Genomic DNA, 14,869 nt, shown 5'->3' on the forward strand with positions numbered 1-14,869 from the left:
GGCAGAGAGGAGCCCAAGGCAGGTCCCTTGGAGGGATTGGGGTTCTGTTTCCGCCTGAGAGGAGCTGATCAGGGCTCTGCTGTCTCCATCCAGAGGCCTCTCCAGCCTGCTTTGCCCATCCCCAGGCACCTGGCCCACTGCATCTGGATCTATTTTATCTGGGAGATGCCCCCTAATGCTTTGGGCCCCAAATGAGTTCACCTTGGGAAAGTCCTGCCTCCACCCCTCACACACTCCTGAGCCCCCACTGCCATGGTTTGGGTCTCTTTTTGCCTTTTGGGGGTCATTTCCCACTATGATTTAACTAAAACTAAAGCTACCCCCTGGCCAGTCCTGGAGGTACCATGGAATCAGCAACATAGGTAAGTGCTCTTACCAGGAATCAAACCCACACTCTTTTCCGAGCCACCTGGCCAGGGGAGCCCCTTAGTTCTTAATGTTTCCTTCAACACGTTGTATTAGCACAACCCAGAATTTTCTGGAGTGTATGTTTTGCATGTATGTGAATTGGTTGTATGTGTGAGTGTGCTGCCTCTTTGGATGTTCCTGTGTGTGTGTGTGTGTGTGTGTGTGTGTGTGTGTATTTGTGTCTGTTCTGTGTCCCTGTCTGTTCTGGTGTGTGCATGGGAGTATCTATTGTGTGAGTGTGTGTGTGTGTGTGTGTGTGTACTTGTGTATTTATGTCTGTTCTGTGTCCCTGTCTGTCTGTTCTGGTGTGTGCATGGGAGTATCTAGTGTGTGTGTGTGTGTGTGTGTGTGTGTGTGTGTTCCCCTCAAGGTGTTGCTCATGTCTACAGTATGCGTCTCTGGGCATAAGCTCTGCACCTGAGTGCCCACCATCGGCTGTGAGGGTTCTGTGCCTGTGTGATTCTGTGCTTGTGGTGTCTGTATGTTTCCCTGTGAGTTTGTGTGTCTGTATGTTTCCCTGTGAATGTGTGTGTCTGTGCACACCAGCTACAAGCAAATGCATAGGCAATGTATTGAGGGGTGATGGAGAGGACAATATGTTCTTTCCAGCCCCTGGCTGACCCCTTTCTGCCCCTGCTCTTCCAGCTTCTGCTGCCCCCTGGGGGTCCATCTCAGGCCCCAGGGATGGGTGAAGTGAAGGGTCAGTTCCCCAGGCTGTGAGAAGGTGGGGACTTGGGGGTGACTCTGAGGACAGACCAGAGCTAGAGAGTGTGGAGGGAGGCATGTTTCGGTAGGACTCTGGTCCTTCAGGGAGGAGCTGTAGGATCCTGCATCCTGAGCAAGGAATAAGTGGAGGAGTGCATATGGGAGAAAACTGAGAGAGGAGACTCCTAGGATCTTTTTTTTTTTTTTTTAAATGTATTTTATTGATTTTTTACAGGGAGGAAGGGAGAGGGATAGAGAGTTAGAAACATCGATGAGAGAGAAACATCCATCAGCTGCCTCCTGCACATCTCCCACTGGGGATGTGCCCGCAACCCAGGTACATGCCCTTGACCGGAATCGAACCTGGGACCTTTCAGTCCGCAGGCCGACGCTCTATCCACTGAGCCAAACCGGTTTCGGCAGACTCCTAGGATCTTAAGTGCTCCCAGTAATGAGGCACTGGGCAATCCTGTGGGACTCCTGGTCCAACACCAGGGACAGGAGGAAGAGTTAGGCCTAAGGCTCTCTGCAATAGGGATGGAGAGAACTATGCAGGGACCACATTTAGCACACGTTCATGCACAGAACGAACGGAAAGCACAGGGTCACGACTGATGTGACTGGCAGCACGTTAACCATCAGCCCCACCTGCTGGGGCCCTCGCCTGGGCAACGCAAAAGACACAGAGTCTTGGAGGCAGGGAGGGACTGATGTTCATGTAAAAGCACAGGGATGCTGGATGTTTGCGGTCCGGTACCATCCCAATCAACCCAGTCAACGTGGGGCTTCACCCCCACCACAGTGGGGAACCGAATTGGCCAGGGATTGAAACACGGTCCCACTCAGAAGTGGGTGTCAGTTTGCTGCCAATGACATCTGTCCAAACTCCTTTTTCCAAAATTCACTCCTTTGAGTTTGGTCAACGACTGTATGTGGCAGCTCCGGGACACAGCGGTTTCTGAAAGTGCTACTTATTGATTTCAGAGAGTACGGAAGAAAGAGAGAGAGAAACATCACTGATGAGAGAGAATCACTGATTGGCTGCCTCCTGCATGCCTCCTACTGGAGATTAAGACTGCAACCCAGGCATGTGCCTCCAACCAGAATCGAACCCAGAACCCTTCTGTCTGTTGGCTGATGCTCTACCCAAACTGAGCCAAACCAGCCAGGACTTATATGTATTACATGTATATACTAGAGGGGCCCAGTGCACAAATTTGTGCATGGGTGGGGTCTGTCTGCCTGACCGGAGATCAGGGCTGATCAGGGCCATCTCACCCAGTTCTGGGAGAGTGACCTTGTGAGGTTGGCTGTGGAAGCATACTGACCACCAGGGGGCAGACGATAAACGTAGGAGCTGCTCCCTGGTGGTTAGTGTGCAACATAGCGACCAGTCTACCAGTCATTTGGTCAACTGGTCATAACTGCCGTTAGGCTTTTATATATATACTAGAGGCCCGGTGCACAAAAATTTGTGCACTCGGGAGGGAGGGGGAGGTCCCTCAGCCCGGCCTGTGCCCTCTCGCAGTCTGGGACCCCTCGGGAGATAACGCCCTGCTGGCTTAGGCCTGCTCCCGGGTGGCAGAGGGCAGGCCCAATCCCTAGGTGCAGGCCCTGGTTGGGCTCAGAGCAGGGCCAATTGGGGAGTTGGGGCGCCGCCCCCTGTCATGCACAGAGCAGGGGGGATCAGGAGGTTGCGATGCCACCCTCAGTCATGCTCAGGGTAGGGCTGATTGTGGGGTTGGGGCACCACCCCCTGCCACACTCAAGGCAGGGTCAATGGGGAGGTTGTGGCGCCACCCCCTGTCATGCACAGAGCAGGGCCAATCAGGGGGTTTGGGCGCTGCCCCCTGTCACACTGATCCCGGTGCCGGGAGGCCTCGCGGCTCCGCTGATCCCGGTGCTGGCAGGCATATTACCCTTTTACTATATAAGGTACAGGCCTGGTGCACAGGTGGGTGCCGGCTGCTTTGCCCTGAAGGGTGTCCTGGATCTGGGGGGGGGGTCCCCACTGGGGTGCCTGGCCAGCCTGGGTGAGGGGCTGAGGGCTGTTTTCAGGCTCACAGGTGACTGAAGCTCCCAACCGCTCCTTTTTTTCTTTTTCTTTTTTTTTTTATTCTGGGCCAGCTTTAGCTCTGAGGCTTGGCTCCAGCTCTTAGGCCTCCGCTGCTGAAGCCAGGATTCTGACCTTTGTTTACAATGTTGCGATCCTGCTGGCTGACTAAAGCAGGTTTCTGGGTTTTCTTTTTTCTTCTATATTTGTTAAAATGTTTCAAACTGCAGGCTCAGAGTCCTGCAGTATCAGGCAGAGAACGTTGGAGTCCTCCGTCACTGAAGCAATCAAGCCTCATGTTAGTTTCAAGCTGCCTGGTTGCCGGCTGCCATCTTGGCTGACAGTTAATTTGCATATCTTGCTGATTACCCAATGGGAAGGGTAGCAGTCGTACGCCAATTACCATGTTTCTCTTTTATTAGATAGGATACACATACACACACACATCTATCTATATATAGATATTGATTTTAGAGAGAGGAATGGAGAGAGATAGAGATAGAAACATCAATAATGAGAGAGAATCACTGATTAGCTGCCTCCTGCAAATCCCTGCCCACACTGGGAATTGAACCCGCAACGCACATATGTGCCATGACCAAGAATACAACTGTGACCTCCTGGATCATACGTTGATGCTCAACCACTGAGACACACCAATTGGGCTACCTTCATTTAAAATATTTTTAAAAATATGGTTTTTCAATTTTTATTATTATTATTTTTAATTTCTTTATTGATTAAGGTATTACGTCTGTGTCCTTACCCCCCCATTGCCCCCCCCACCCCCCTAAATATGTATTTTTTATTGTTAATACTATTACAGATGTTTCCCATTTCCCCTGTGTATGTTCTTTGGGGGATCTATTCCTGTCCTCCTCCTCCCTCCCCTGGGAGGCCTGTCAGTCTGTCCCCTTGAACCAGGCCTCTGCTCCCATCTCCTCCCCCAGCGGCCCTGGCAGCTCCTCATCATCTTGTTCCCCAAGTTCCTGGGCTAGAAAGCCAGCTCTTGGCTAGGCGGTTAGGAAAACTACATTACCCAGAAAGCACTGCGTCAACACAAGGCATTTTTGTGGAACGCATCCGGTTAGGGCGGGACTTCCGGAGTCTTCTTCCTGGCGGACATTTTGACTTCTTCAAGCTGTTCGCCGGCTCCGGGGCTTCAGCGCGCCCATCGGGACGAGGAGGGGACAGCGGAGGCAGCGCCCCGCGGGGCAGGGTGTGTCTGAGCCTCTTGAGCCGCCACCTTCGATTTTGGGGCGTCCGAGGCTCCCCGACTCCTCTCCGCCGACAGAGGCCCCTCGGCCTCACCCCATCGGACCCTCCAGCCTCGGGGCCGGCGCCGCTCGGGTCCCGCCGCCCAGGGCGCAGCGTCCAGCGCAGTGAGTCCCCGTGGGGCCCCGGGTGTGAGGGGAGGGAGGGCGCCGGGCTGCGGGGCCGCCGGGGGAGGCCGTGGGGGCTGAGCCGGGAGGGGGCACCCGGGCCTGGTTTGTGTCTAAAGGCGACAGAGAGGCCGAGCGGCGGGTCCGGGAGGAGGTTCGCTTCCTGCTCCGGGCGCCGGGGCCGGGGGTGGTTGTGAGCAAAGAGGGACCTTGAGCCCCGAGGGAGGCGGGCCTCACCCGCCCGGGGCTGGGCCAGGGCCCTGAGCAGCCGCAGCCCTGGGTCCTGGGGTGGGTGCCCGGCCCGCAGCCCTTTCGTTCCCACCGGTTCCTGCGGGGGCAGAGCCGCTGGGGGACGGGGCTGTGGGGCTCCTGTCAGGACCTCACTCTCTGGTGGCCCCTGAGGTCGTGGTGCCCGTGGGGCCGTCGGCCCCTCTTCCTGCCCCGGGCCCCGGGGACACTCAGCCCAGAGTCCTGAGGCCACGACTGGGGCTTTATGACGTGGACCCTGGTTTTGGCAACGAGTGGAGTGAGAGGTGGGGGTTCCTCCCAGACACAGGGACCAGAATGTGCGAAGGCTCAGAGTGAGGAGTGAGCTTGTTCAGGAACGGGCAGGTGTTATTTGTGTGTGTATGTGTGTGTGTGTATCTGTGTGTGTATCTATGTGTGTGTGTATTTCGTCTATTTTCATTTATATATACATATATTTTTAATTGACTTTAAATATAGAAAGGAAGGAAGAGGGAGGCAGACAAACAGTGATGAGCAAGAAACAAGGATCTGTTGCTGTTGCACAACCCGTTCTATGGGTTCAGCCCACAACCCAGGCCTGTGACTGACCAGGACTGGAACCTGCCACCTCTCAGCGCCTGGGTCCATGCTCAACCAACTCAGCCACATCAGCCAGGACCGTAGATCACTTTAATACGGGGAATCATGGTCAGGATGGTAATGGTAGTGGTAGCTCACAGGGACAGTGTGGGCCTGAGGACTGGTTTCCTGCCGGGGCCCCTGTTTGTGGGAGGTGGGTGTCACAGCACAGCAAAGGGACAGGAGTGGTCATGTGGATTGTTGGGGAGAGAGAATGGTTTCCCAGTTGCCAAGGGCTTTAAAGGATGAGTGGGCGTGAGATGAATTGGAGACCAAAGAGTAATTCACACAGGATGAGACTAGGGCTGGTACATAGTTACTTCTCTAAACACTCACGGGGATTTTTGCTGGGACCCTTGGTGTGGCCTGGGCTGTTGCAGTCAGACTGGTGGATTAGCTTAGAGGCTTGAGAGGTCATCTGTGAGACTCACTGGGCTTGGTCCAGAGTACCATCGGGCCTTGGACTTGAGTGAGGGGTAAGGGGAGAGATGTTGGCTGTGACTCCTGAAGGGACATCAAGTGCAGCACCAGGCGAGGTGGGCTCTGGGAATCTGAGATCTGATGTGGTTCTCAACAATTGGGGTTGAAGGAAAAAATGGTCATAGACAGAGGCCTTCAGAGCAGGACTCCAGGCTGCCTCTATGAGTGTGGACTCTCAGCGCCTGGGCAGGACTTGATCCTGTTTGAATTTGGCAAGCATTCTCTGGACCACACCTGCTGAGTAATGAGTAAGAGGCCAAGGAGATGCCTATGGGGCTGGGGCTGTGGGAGTGCAGGTGTGAGAGAGGTGGGGTAGAAGGAGTCATGTGCAGGTGGAGAGGGAGTGTGAATTCATGGCCACAGGGCCCTGATAATGACGTAAGGGTGAATGAAGGTGAGTCCATTTCTGGTGGTGTCTGGATCATACAATAAGGGGGATTTTAGGCTAATTTCCTGAAAAGAGGGGTGTTGTGGTGCTGCGTGCCAGTCCCAGAGCTCAGATGTCATGTATGTGCAAACATGCCTTTCGCTGTTGAGGGATGACACAGGAATGAGCTAGCGTACAACAGTGTCACCTGGGCTTGAATGCCTCTACTGGCACGGGGAAGGGAGAAGGTGTGAGAGAAATACATTACAGAGGTGATGAGTTACAATTTTGGAAAAAAAGAAGATTTGGAAATAAAACCATCCCTGTCACCCCATATGGGTGTTACCTTTGAAGTTAGCCTCTGGGAATGAAGCTGTGTGGCAGGCGTGTGGTTCAAAGAATTATGTGCAGCAGGCAGTGCACAGTGATGGCCTCAGCAAACTGGAATTCAGGTTGAAAGGCTGAGGGGTGATGCCATGATTCTGCTGTCTTTGAGGTACAACCTGGGGGACTCCAAGCGTATTATTGCCTGACAAGGGCATTGTCAAATCACTCACACTCTCCCTGTGGCCAGCATCTCTCCCTAAACTATGTTGATGGAACCACTGTTACTGACAAGGGGCAGTGTGGCCTCCCTGTGAGTCCCAGAGCACAGGTGTCATCTATATGCCCATCTGCCCTATTGTTGTGGGAAGACACAGTGTCAGTAGGAATATAAAGAGAGAAGGACTTGGATGGGACAAAGGCCTGTGTCTTCTCTGATGCGGGAGCAGAGGGAGCAGTGGATGTGGTGGGTGGGGACGATGACAGACTTGGAATCTTAGGAGAGAAGCTGATCATGGAATGAACTCTCTCCATTATGACAGGATATGGACTTCGGGGACGTGGCCATTGTCTTCTCTCAGGAGGAGTGGGGGCTCCTTGATGAGCCTCAGAGATTTCTGTACTGCGATGTGATGCTGGAAGCGTTTGCGCTTGTCTCATCTGTAGGTAAGACCTTCACATTCTCCCAGTGTCCTGAGTTGATGCCCACTTTTCTCTTTATTCTCCAGATGTAGCTTTCTCCCTCCCAAGCCAGACCACAGGAGGGGCTCTGCTAATTCCCCCACATTCTTGTTAAATGTGCTGTGGCTGCCAGTGGTGAGCTGTGTGGAGAGCCCGTCCAATGGACCCCATGAACATCCGTAACACAAGTTGCTTCAAAAAGTGCAGGAAGGAATGGAGGCCCTCTTCAAAGCCATCTCATTGACTGCAAAGCCCACAACTCTTTCAACTATACATTTTTTACCTTCTCATAATGGTAAAATGGCTTTACTATATTCAGTTATTTTAAATTACAAGTGATAATACTACAGAAAGTACGTGGTGAGCAATGAAACCCGTAATGTTCATGGTTCCTTTATAACAGGAAATGAGGAAGGCTGAGGGGAATAAAACTATAAAGATGCAGTGATACTCATAATGCTCCTCCATTTTATCCCAGTTTTTCAAAGGTAGGAAGAGTCTCCAAGAACACTTTTTTCCCCCTAAAGTTTCCTATTTTATACAGCTTATGTATTTAAGAGCAATCAATACAAAGTAGTTCCCACTTCGAATAAAGATACATTAGAAAGTTGGTGGCTGACCTTGACTTTTTTGGAAGTCAGCCATGTCTGCTGAAGATAGTTCATCATCACTAGATGTCCCTTCCTGATGATCACAATTCCCAGAAAGTGCCCTTGCTTGTCTTCTTTGTGCCCTGTATTTTTCAATAAACTGAAAATCAATGAAAAACAAATAGCAAAAAAAAAAAAAAAAGTGCAGGAAGTGCCTGGGAGTCAGGAGTCTTGCAGAGAGCTTCCTGGGTGCCACCTCGCACAACCTCTTCACGGTGCAGTGATGGTGTCCACCCAATGGCTTCCACTTCTGCCCCTTCCTCAGCTAAAGGCTCTTTGTGACGGCCTGTGCCAGGGTATGGTCTCTACTTACATGATCCATGGGCTGTTCTTGTAAAACCCTCCTTCAATTGTTTGTAATATTCTGTTCCCTGGATACTATGCAACCTGTGTTGGTCAAGGCCAGTGCTGGCTGCTCACCTCTGTCGTCCTTCACTAATACTCAGAATATTTAGGTTTGACGTTCTGTGCAGTAGAAGGTGCAGGGAGAACCCTTTTTTTTTCACAGGGTGAACATGCAACATGATCTCAGGAGGCCTGGCCTTGCTTAGTGGTCACTGGGGGAAGGTATGCCACATGGGCTGTGTTCAGATCATACCAGGGACATCCTGGTGTCCAGCAATGTTTAGATGCAAGTGCCACTGGCCACGTCTCATTTCTTCCTTTCCTTTCCCTACCTGACACTTTGCCGACTTGTCGTTTAATCTGCGACTTCCTGGCTTTTGTCTGTCTTCACCTTTTGGACTTTTTGTATCACCTGTTCCTCTGCACTGCTGCCTCTGCATTACCAGGGGTACTAGTTAATAATAGCGGATTTCGTAATCAAAGAAAACATGATAATTTCAAGAGAAACATCAAAAGTATTTTATTCAAAGTAATGCCCATCGCTAGCTACACATTTCCCCATCTTTCAGGTAATTTGTGGATATCTTCCCAATAGAACTTTTCTTGTTGGAGGCAAACCATTCAGAGACCCAATTTTCCAGTTCTTTGTACTTTTTTTTTAGTTTTGTTTTTTTTTTCTTTGTACATTTTGAAGTGCTGCTCAGGAAGTGCATGTGCCATCGATTGGAACAAGTGGTAATGTGAAGGAGCAAGTTCTGGTGAATAGGGCACGTGGGTTATTCTTCCCAGGCAAGATCTTTTAACGTGTCTTTAACTGGTTTTGAAGAGTGTGATGGTGCGTTATCATGAAGCGAAATTACTTTGCCATGTCTTCTGGCCCATTCTGGTTATTTTATGATCAGAGCGTGGTTCAAATGGACCTGGACGTTCTTTGTCTTGCACATCGAAATCATCACTTTTTTTTAAAGCATTTAAACCAGCGTTCACAAGTATCTTGAGATGGAGCATGTTCACCATAAGCTTCCTGAAGTATACGATAACTTTGGGCAGCACTTTTCTTCAAAATAAAGTAATGAATTAAAACTTCCTGCAAAAGCTCTTACCTCAGTCTACACAAGAGAACGCAATTCGACATTTTTTCTTCTGTTTAAAAAATATATATTTTATTGATTTTTTACAGAGAGCAAGAGAGACAGACAGTTAGAAACATCAATCAGCTGCCTCCTGCACACCTCCCACTAGGGATGTGCCCACAACCAAGGTACTTGTCCTTCACCGGAATCAAACCTGGGACCCTTCAGTCTGCAGGCCAACGCTCCATCCGCAACTAAACCGATTCGGGCGCAATTCGACATTTTTAAGCGTAAAAATATCTATGATAGTAACACCTTCAGAAAACTTGATATATGAAGTTTTGAAGCTTGTTGTCAATACAACAAAATAGCATACATATCAAATCGCATATATATCAACAGATGTGTAACTCCATCTATTGAAAAAAAATCCACATTATTAACCGGTGCCCCTGGTATTCTGTAACACTGACCAACACATGTGTTATATGGTGGCCATTCATGCTCAGGTAGTGTTTGACACCAGCTACTGGTGTATTGAATTTTGCTTGGAATACGACCTTACCCACCCTATGCACAGCTTACCCCCTTCACCGGCAGACAATCCCTGCTGAATGCTGTTAGCAGAAGGCTGAGCTGGAGGTCTGGCTTCTCTTCCACGTGGTCCTCGCCATGTATGGGTCATATTTCTGGTGAGGCCTTCCCTGTATTGTATCTTCAAAGGCCCAGACTTCACAGCGGCCTCTTATTAATCCTTCCTGTACCTCTCTTATTTTCAGCCAGGTGCATGGAACCCATGTATTATGTGCAAAACACTTGAGCAGTGGCACTTCCCCCCTCAACCACAGTCAACATCGAGTTCCACAGCATTTCTCTCTTTTCAGGTTGTTGGCATAAAACGGATGAGGAGGAGGCCTGTTCTGAGCAGAGTGTGTCTGAACAAGGCGAGTCACAGGTCAGGGCTTCTGAGACAGAGCCAGCAACCCAGAGGACCCATGTGTGTAAGCGGTGTTTGTCTGTGTTAAAAGACATTCTGCATGTGACTGAGTCACAGGCAGCAGACTTTGAGCAGAAAGCCCTCTTCATTGATGCAGGTGGAAGATACTTCTCTTTTAACGCAAACCCACACCAGCAGCAGAGGGCAGCCAGTGGAGAGAAGCTCTGGAAAGAAGCTGTGGACGGGGCCTTGTCTGTGACCAGGTGCAGCTTCTACTTATCAGAGGTGCCTTCAACTAGTAGGGAGATTCGGGAAGACTTCCTAGCCATCTCAGAGCTTTTCCAGCACCAGGCCCCTCTCGACACTGAGGAGCCGCACGGTGGCAGTGAGATTTCGCTGGAATTTCTCAGTGGAGAAAGTTACCACTATTGGGATAAATGTGAAAAATCTGCCAGCCACGACCAGAAGCTTGTTCAACATCAGGCTGTCTTTTCAGGAGAAAATATGTATGGGTGTAACAAACGTGAGAAAATTTTTAGCCGTATCTTGAACCTCAATCGACATAAAAGCATTTACGCTGAGGAAAGCCCATATGAGGATAGTGATTGTGGGAAGGCCTTCAGTCAGAGCTCTGACCGCAGTCAACGCAAGAGGATTCACACCGGGGAGAAGCCTTTCGTGTGCAGTGATTGTGGGAAGGCCTTCAGTCAAAAGTGTGCCCTCATTCAGCACCACAGAATTCACACGGGTGAGAAGCCTTTTGAATGTAGTGATTGTGGGATGGCCTTTCGACAAAAGTTTACCCTCATTCAACACTACAGAATTCATACGGGAGAGAAGCCGTATAAGTGTACTGTTTGTGGAAAGTCCTTCAGTCAAAGCTCTTACCTCAGTCTGCACAAGAGAACGCACACCGGCGAGAAGCCTTTTGTATGTAGTTGTTGTGGGAAGTCCTTTAGTCAAAAGTGTACGCTCATTCAGCACCACAGAATTCACACTGGGGAGAAGCCTTATGAGTGCCATGAGTGTGGGAAATCTTTTAGGAGCAATAGTCACCTCTATTACCACAAGAGAGCTCACACCGGAGAAAAGCCATATAAGTGTAGTGAGTGTGGGAAGTCCTTCATGCTCATCTCCACGCTGACGGAGCACCAGAGAATCCACTCTGGGGAAAAGCCATATCAGTGCGGTAACTGTCGGAAGTCCTTCAGCCGAAGATCGAAGCTCATGGGCCACCTCAGGATTCACACTGGAGAAAAGCCGTATGAGTGCAGCGAGTGTGGGGAATGCTTTCGATGGAAGCCTAGCCTGGATAGACATCTAAGAGTGCACACTGGAGAAAAGCCTTAAATGTACAGGGGATGTTTTAATCTTTCTCACACTACAACACTGAAGGAGACTTAGACCCATTAGCCTGGGTATAAACTCCTTTTATGGGAACATACACTCTTCTCGATTCCTCACAAATTTGAGGTACACGTGAGGCCTGAAGGAGTTGCATTGCACTTGCCAATGTGCCAAGATCTCATACCTGATGGATGTCACTGCGAGTATTCGTGGCTGAAACGACCGCCTCTGCCCCCTGGCTCACCCGAACAGTGTGCATCAGTCGCCACCCCTGGTGCTCAGGGGAAAGGTATTCTGGGTCCTCATTTCTGCTTGAGGAAATTATGATTGCTCCAAGTTCTTGGCAGGATCTTTATTCCTTACTCTCTGACTAGGGAATGGACCCAACCCAGGGTTCATCCAGAGCCCCCGTCCTCAGCTAAGAAGAGCCACTTCTCTCAGGGACATTGTGGGTCTCACCTTTTGTTGTCACGAATCGTTTCAGCTTTTAATTCACCCACCTGCACACCGCTTGCTGTACCCGGCTCTGGTTTGTGATGATATGGTCACGGTGTTTTTGCTTTTGTACCTTTAGTTTTGTGGGTTCTTTTCACTGCCTGGAGTGATTTGCAAGCACAGTGGTGACCTGTCAGCATGTAGAGTTAACAGATACGGTGGGGATCCCAAACTGTTTGTGCTTCGGAAGGGACAGCAGAATGGCGGAAAATCACTGTTTGTCCAATAGTGACTTAGTTTGCATTACTTCCCAAGGCCTGGAAATAAAGACCGCGTGATTCTGTGGTTCTGTTTTGCAGGTTTGATCCTTGGCTCCCAATTGTGACTAGTTTAGGAGACATCCAGTCATTGTGTTTCTCTCTCTCTCTCTCTCTATCTGCCCCCTCCCTTACACTCTCCCTTAAGAATTAAAAGAGCTCTGGCTGGTTTGGCTCAGTGGATAGAGCCTGTGGACTGGAGGGTCCCGGTTTCGATTGCGGTCAAGGGCACATGCCTGGGTTGTGGGCTCAGTCCCCACTGGGGGCAGTGCAGAAGGCAGCCGATAGGTGATTCTCTCTCATCATTGATGTTTCTCTCTCCCTCTTCCTTCTCTGAAACCAATAAAAACGTATATGAACAATTTATTTTTTTTAAAGACCATTCACTCTAGTTCACGGAGATGCGGCCTCTGCCTGCACAACCACCTTTCCTCACTCTCTCCCGCCTTTGCCTGGTGTGTTCCCCCTGCAGCTGGGAGACACTGTGTCTTTCTCAAAGGTATGGCAGCAAGGATCCCGACGCAGGCCCCTGGGAGGGGTTGGGGTTCTGTGTCTGCCTGAGAGGAGCTGACCAGGGCTCTCTGTCTCCGTGCAGAGGTCTCTCCAGCCTGCTGTTCCCCATCCCCAGGCCCCTGGCCCGCTGCAACTTCTGTATCCAGGAGGAGCCCTCCAGTGCTTTGAGCCCTCAAATCAGTTCACCTTTGGAAAGTCCTGCCATCGACCAGCCCACATACACACATGAGGCCCACTGGTGTTGAGTCTCTGTTTTTTTCACTTTGGGGGTAATTTTCTACTTTGATTTTATTAAACACAAATCCCCCCTCAGCACCATCACCTCCCAGGCAGTCCTGGAGGTAGCTTGCATTCTCCAGGAAATGGTGTTGTGTATTTGCAATGCCAAGAACATTGTGCAGTACAAGTGCTTCCAGGAGGAGAGTCTTGGACTCAATATGATATCACACTGAGGGGGTATATTGTTGTCGTCTCTCTCCCTAAATTGGGCCTGTACAGGTAGACCCCTTCCCCTGTAGTAAGGTGAGGGACCCTGGACTTGGGATATTAGTGTGCTGCTAGGGCAGGGGTGGGCAAACTTTTTGACTCGAGGGCCACAATGGGTTCTTAAACTGGACCGGAGGGCGGGAACAAAAGCATGGACGGAGTGTTTGTGTGAACTAATATAAATTCAAAGTAAACATCATTACATAAAAGGGTACGGTCTTTTTTTTCAAGCGTTTTATTCATTTCAAACGGGCCGGATCCGGCCCAAGGGCCGTAGTTTGCCCACGGCTGTGCTAGGGTGTGTGGTGGAGTGTGTAACAAGGGTGGGCGCCCTGGACAGGGTTGGTAGGGGTGTTTCCTGTCAGCACATGGGGCAGGTCCGTGAGTGGGAGGGCTGAGGGGAAGCTCTAGTGATGAGAACTTGAATCAGGCTGGATGGGGGGGCCACAGCCAAGGGCGGGCTCAGCTGAGACCTGTAAAGACCGAGGGTGTGGACACTGTTGGGCTGGACTGTTCCAGGCTCTGGAAGTACAGAGCCCCCTGCCCGTGGGAACTGGTGTTCTAATGGAGGGCGGCCCACAAAGACTGGGCCAGGATAGCGAGGGCAGGTGACAGGAGCTCAGGGAGGAGGAGAGGCCTGGGGTGGTCAGTGAAGGGCTGGTGTGTGGTACCTTTAGCAAAATCATTGACCAGAAAAAAAGAAAAAAATCAATGCCTGAGGGACATTTACAGTACTAAATGCAAATAAAGAGTCCAGTGGTTTAAAACTCTTTGCTTATCTATATGTATATATAAAAGCCTAAATGACCATCGCAACTGAACAGACCGAACAGGCTACGTGGGGTGACCAGGCCAGCAGGGGGGGTTTAGTGAGGGGTGACCAAATGACTGAGCAGCAGGCTGCGTGGGGCAACCAGTCCAGCAGGCGGGGCAGTAATGGGCAACCAGGCCAGCAGGGGGAGAGGGGGGGCAATTAGGGGTGACCAGGCCAGCAGGGTGGGCAGTTAGGGGTGATCAGGCAGGCAGGTGAGCAGTTAGGAGCCAGTGGTCCCAGATTGTGAGATGTTTTGACTGCTGGTTTAGACCCAGGATTGGGCCTAAACTGGCAGTTGGACATCCCCCGAGGGGTCCCAGATTGGAGAGGGTGCAGGCTGGGCCGAGGGAACCCTCCCGCCCCGTGCACGAATTTCATGCACCAGGCCTCTAGTTTATGATTAAAGAGTATTTATAAGGTACATTCGTGTACTCACCACAAGCGTAATTCTCCAGAGGAAAAGGACAGATACAGCAATTTACAAGGAGACAATGATGGTAAACTTGCACAGATTTTCAAAAAATCTGGTCGGTGGTGACCATAATGGGGCAGGATATGCAATAAAAGAAATAATGTTTGAGATCGTGAGGAGCAAATCTGGAGTGTGTTCTCTATTGTCCTGACCACACTGACGTAGACTGAGAAGCTGGCATGATGATGGGGAGGGAGTGCATGCATTTGACTT

The 14,869-nt window shown here is 50.5% G+C and overlaps 1 protein-coding gene across 2 annotated transcripts; it reads left to right on the top strand.

The window, feature by feature from the left end:
* The first annotated feature begins 4,276 nt into the window (after positions 1-4,276).
* Positions 4,277-13,573, top strand: LOC308530549 (uncharacterized protein). 2 transcript variants are annotated; one of them, XM_081107270.1, is made up of 3 exons: positions 4,277-4,548; positions 7,129-7,562; positions 10,220-13,573. In XM_081107270.1, the coding sequence occupies exons 2-3, from the start codon at positions 7,481-7,483 to the stop codon at positions 11,620-11,622; spliced, it is 1,485 nt and encodes a 494-aa protein (XP_080963396.1). In that variant the 5' UTR covers positions 4,277-4,548; positions 7,129-7,480; the 3' UTR covers positions 11,623-13,573. The 2 variants fall into 2 exon arrangements, with proteins under 2 accessions (XP_080963396.1, XP_080963395.1); XM_081107269.1 differs by having other exon boundaries at positions 4,284-4,548; positions 7,129-7,252; positions 10,220-13,567.
* Positions 13,574-14,869: the final 1,296 nt, after the last annotated feature.

This window comes from Myotis nattereri, assembly GCF_964212035.1.
Source record: "Myotis nattereri genome assembly, chromosome: 15".
NCBI classification, from domain to species: domain Eukaryota; kingdom Metazoa; phylum Chordata; class Mammalia; order Chiroptera; family Vespertilionidae; genus Myotis; species Myotis nattereri.

Coding starts and splice junctions, on each gene's coding strand:
- LOC308530549 (XM_081107269.1), top strand. CDS start 7,132: ATGGACTTCGGGGACGTGGCCATTGTCTTCTCTCAGGAGGAGTGGGGG. Junction 7,253..10,219: donor TGCGCTTGTCTCATCTGTAG/GTAAGACCTTCA, acceptor CTCTCTTTTCAG/GTTGTTGGCATAAAACGGAT.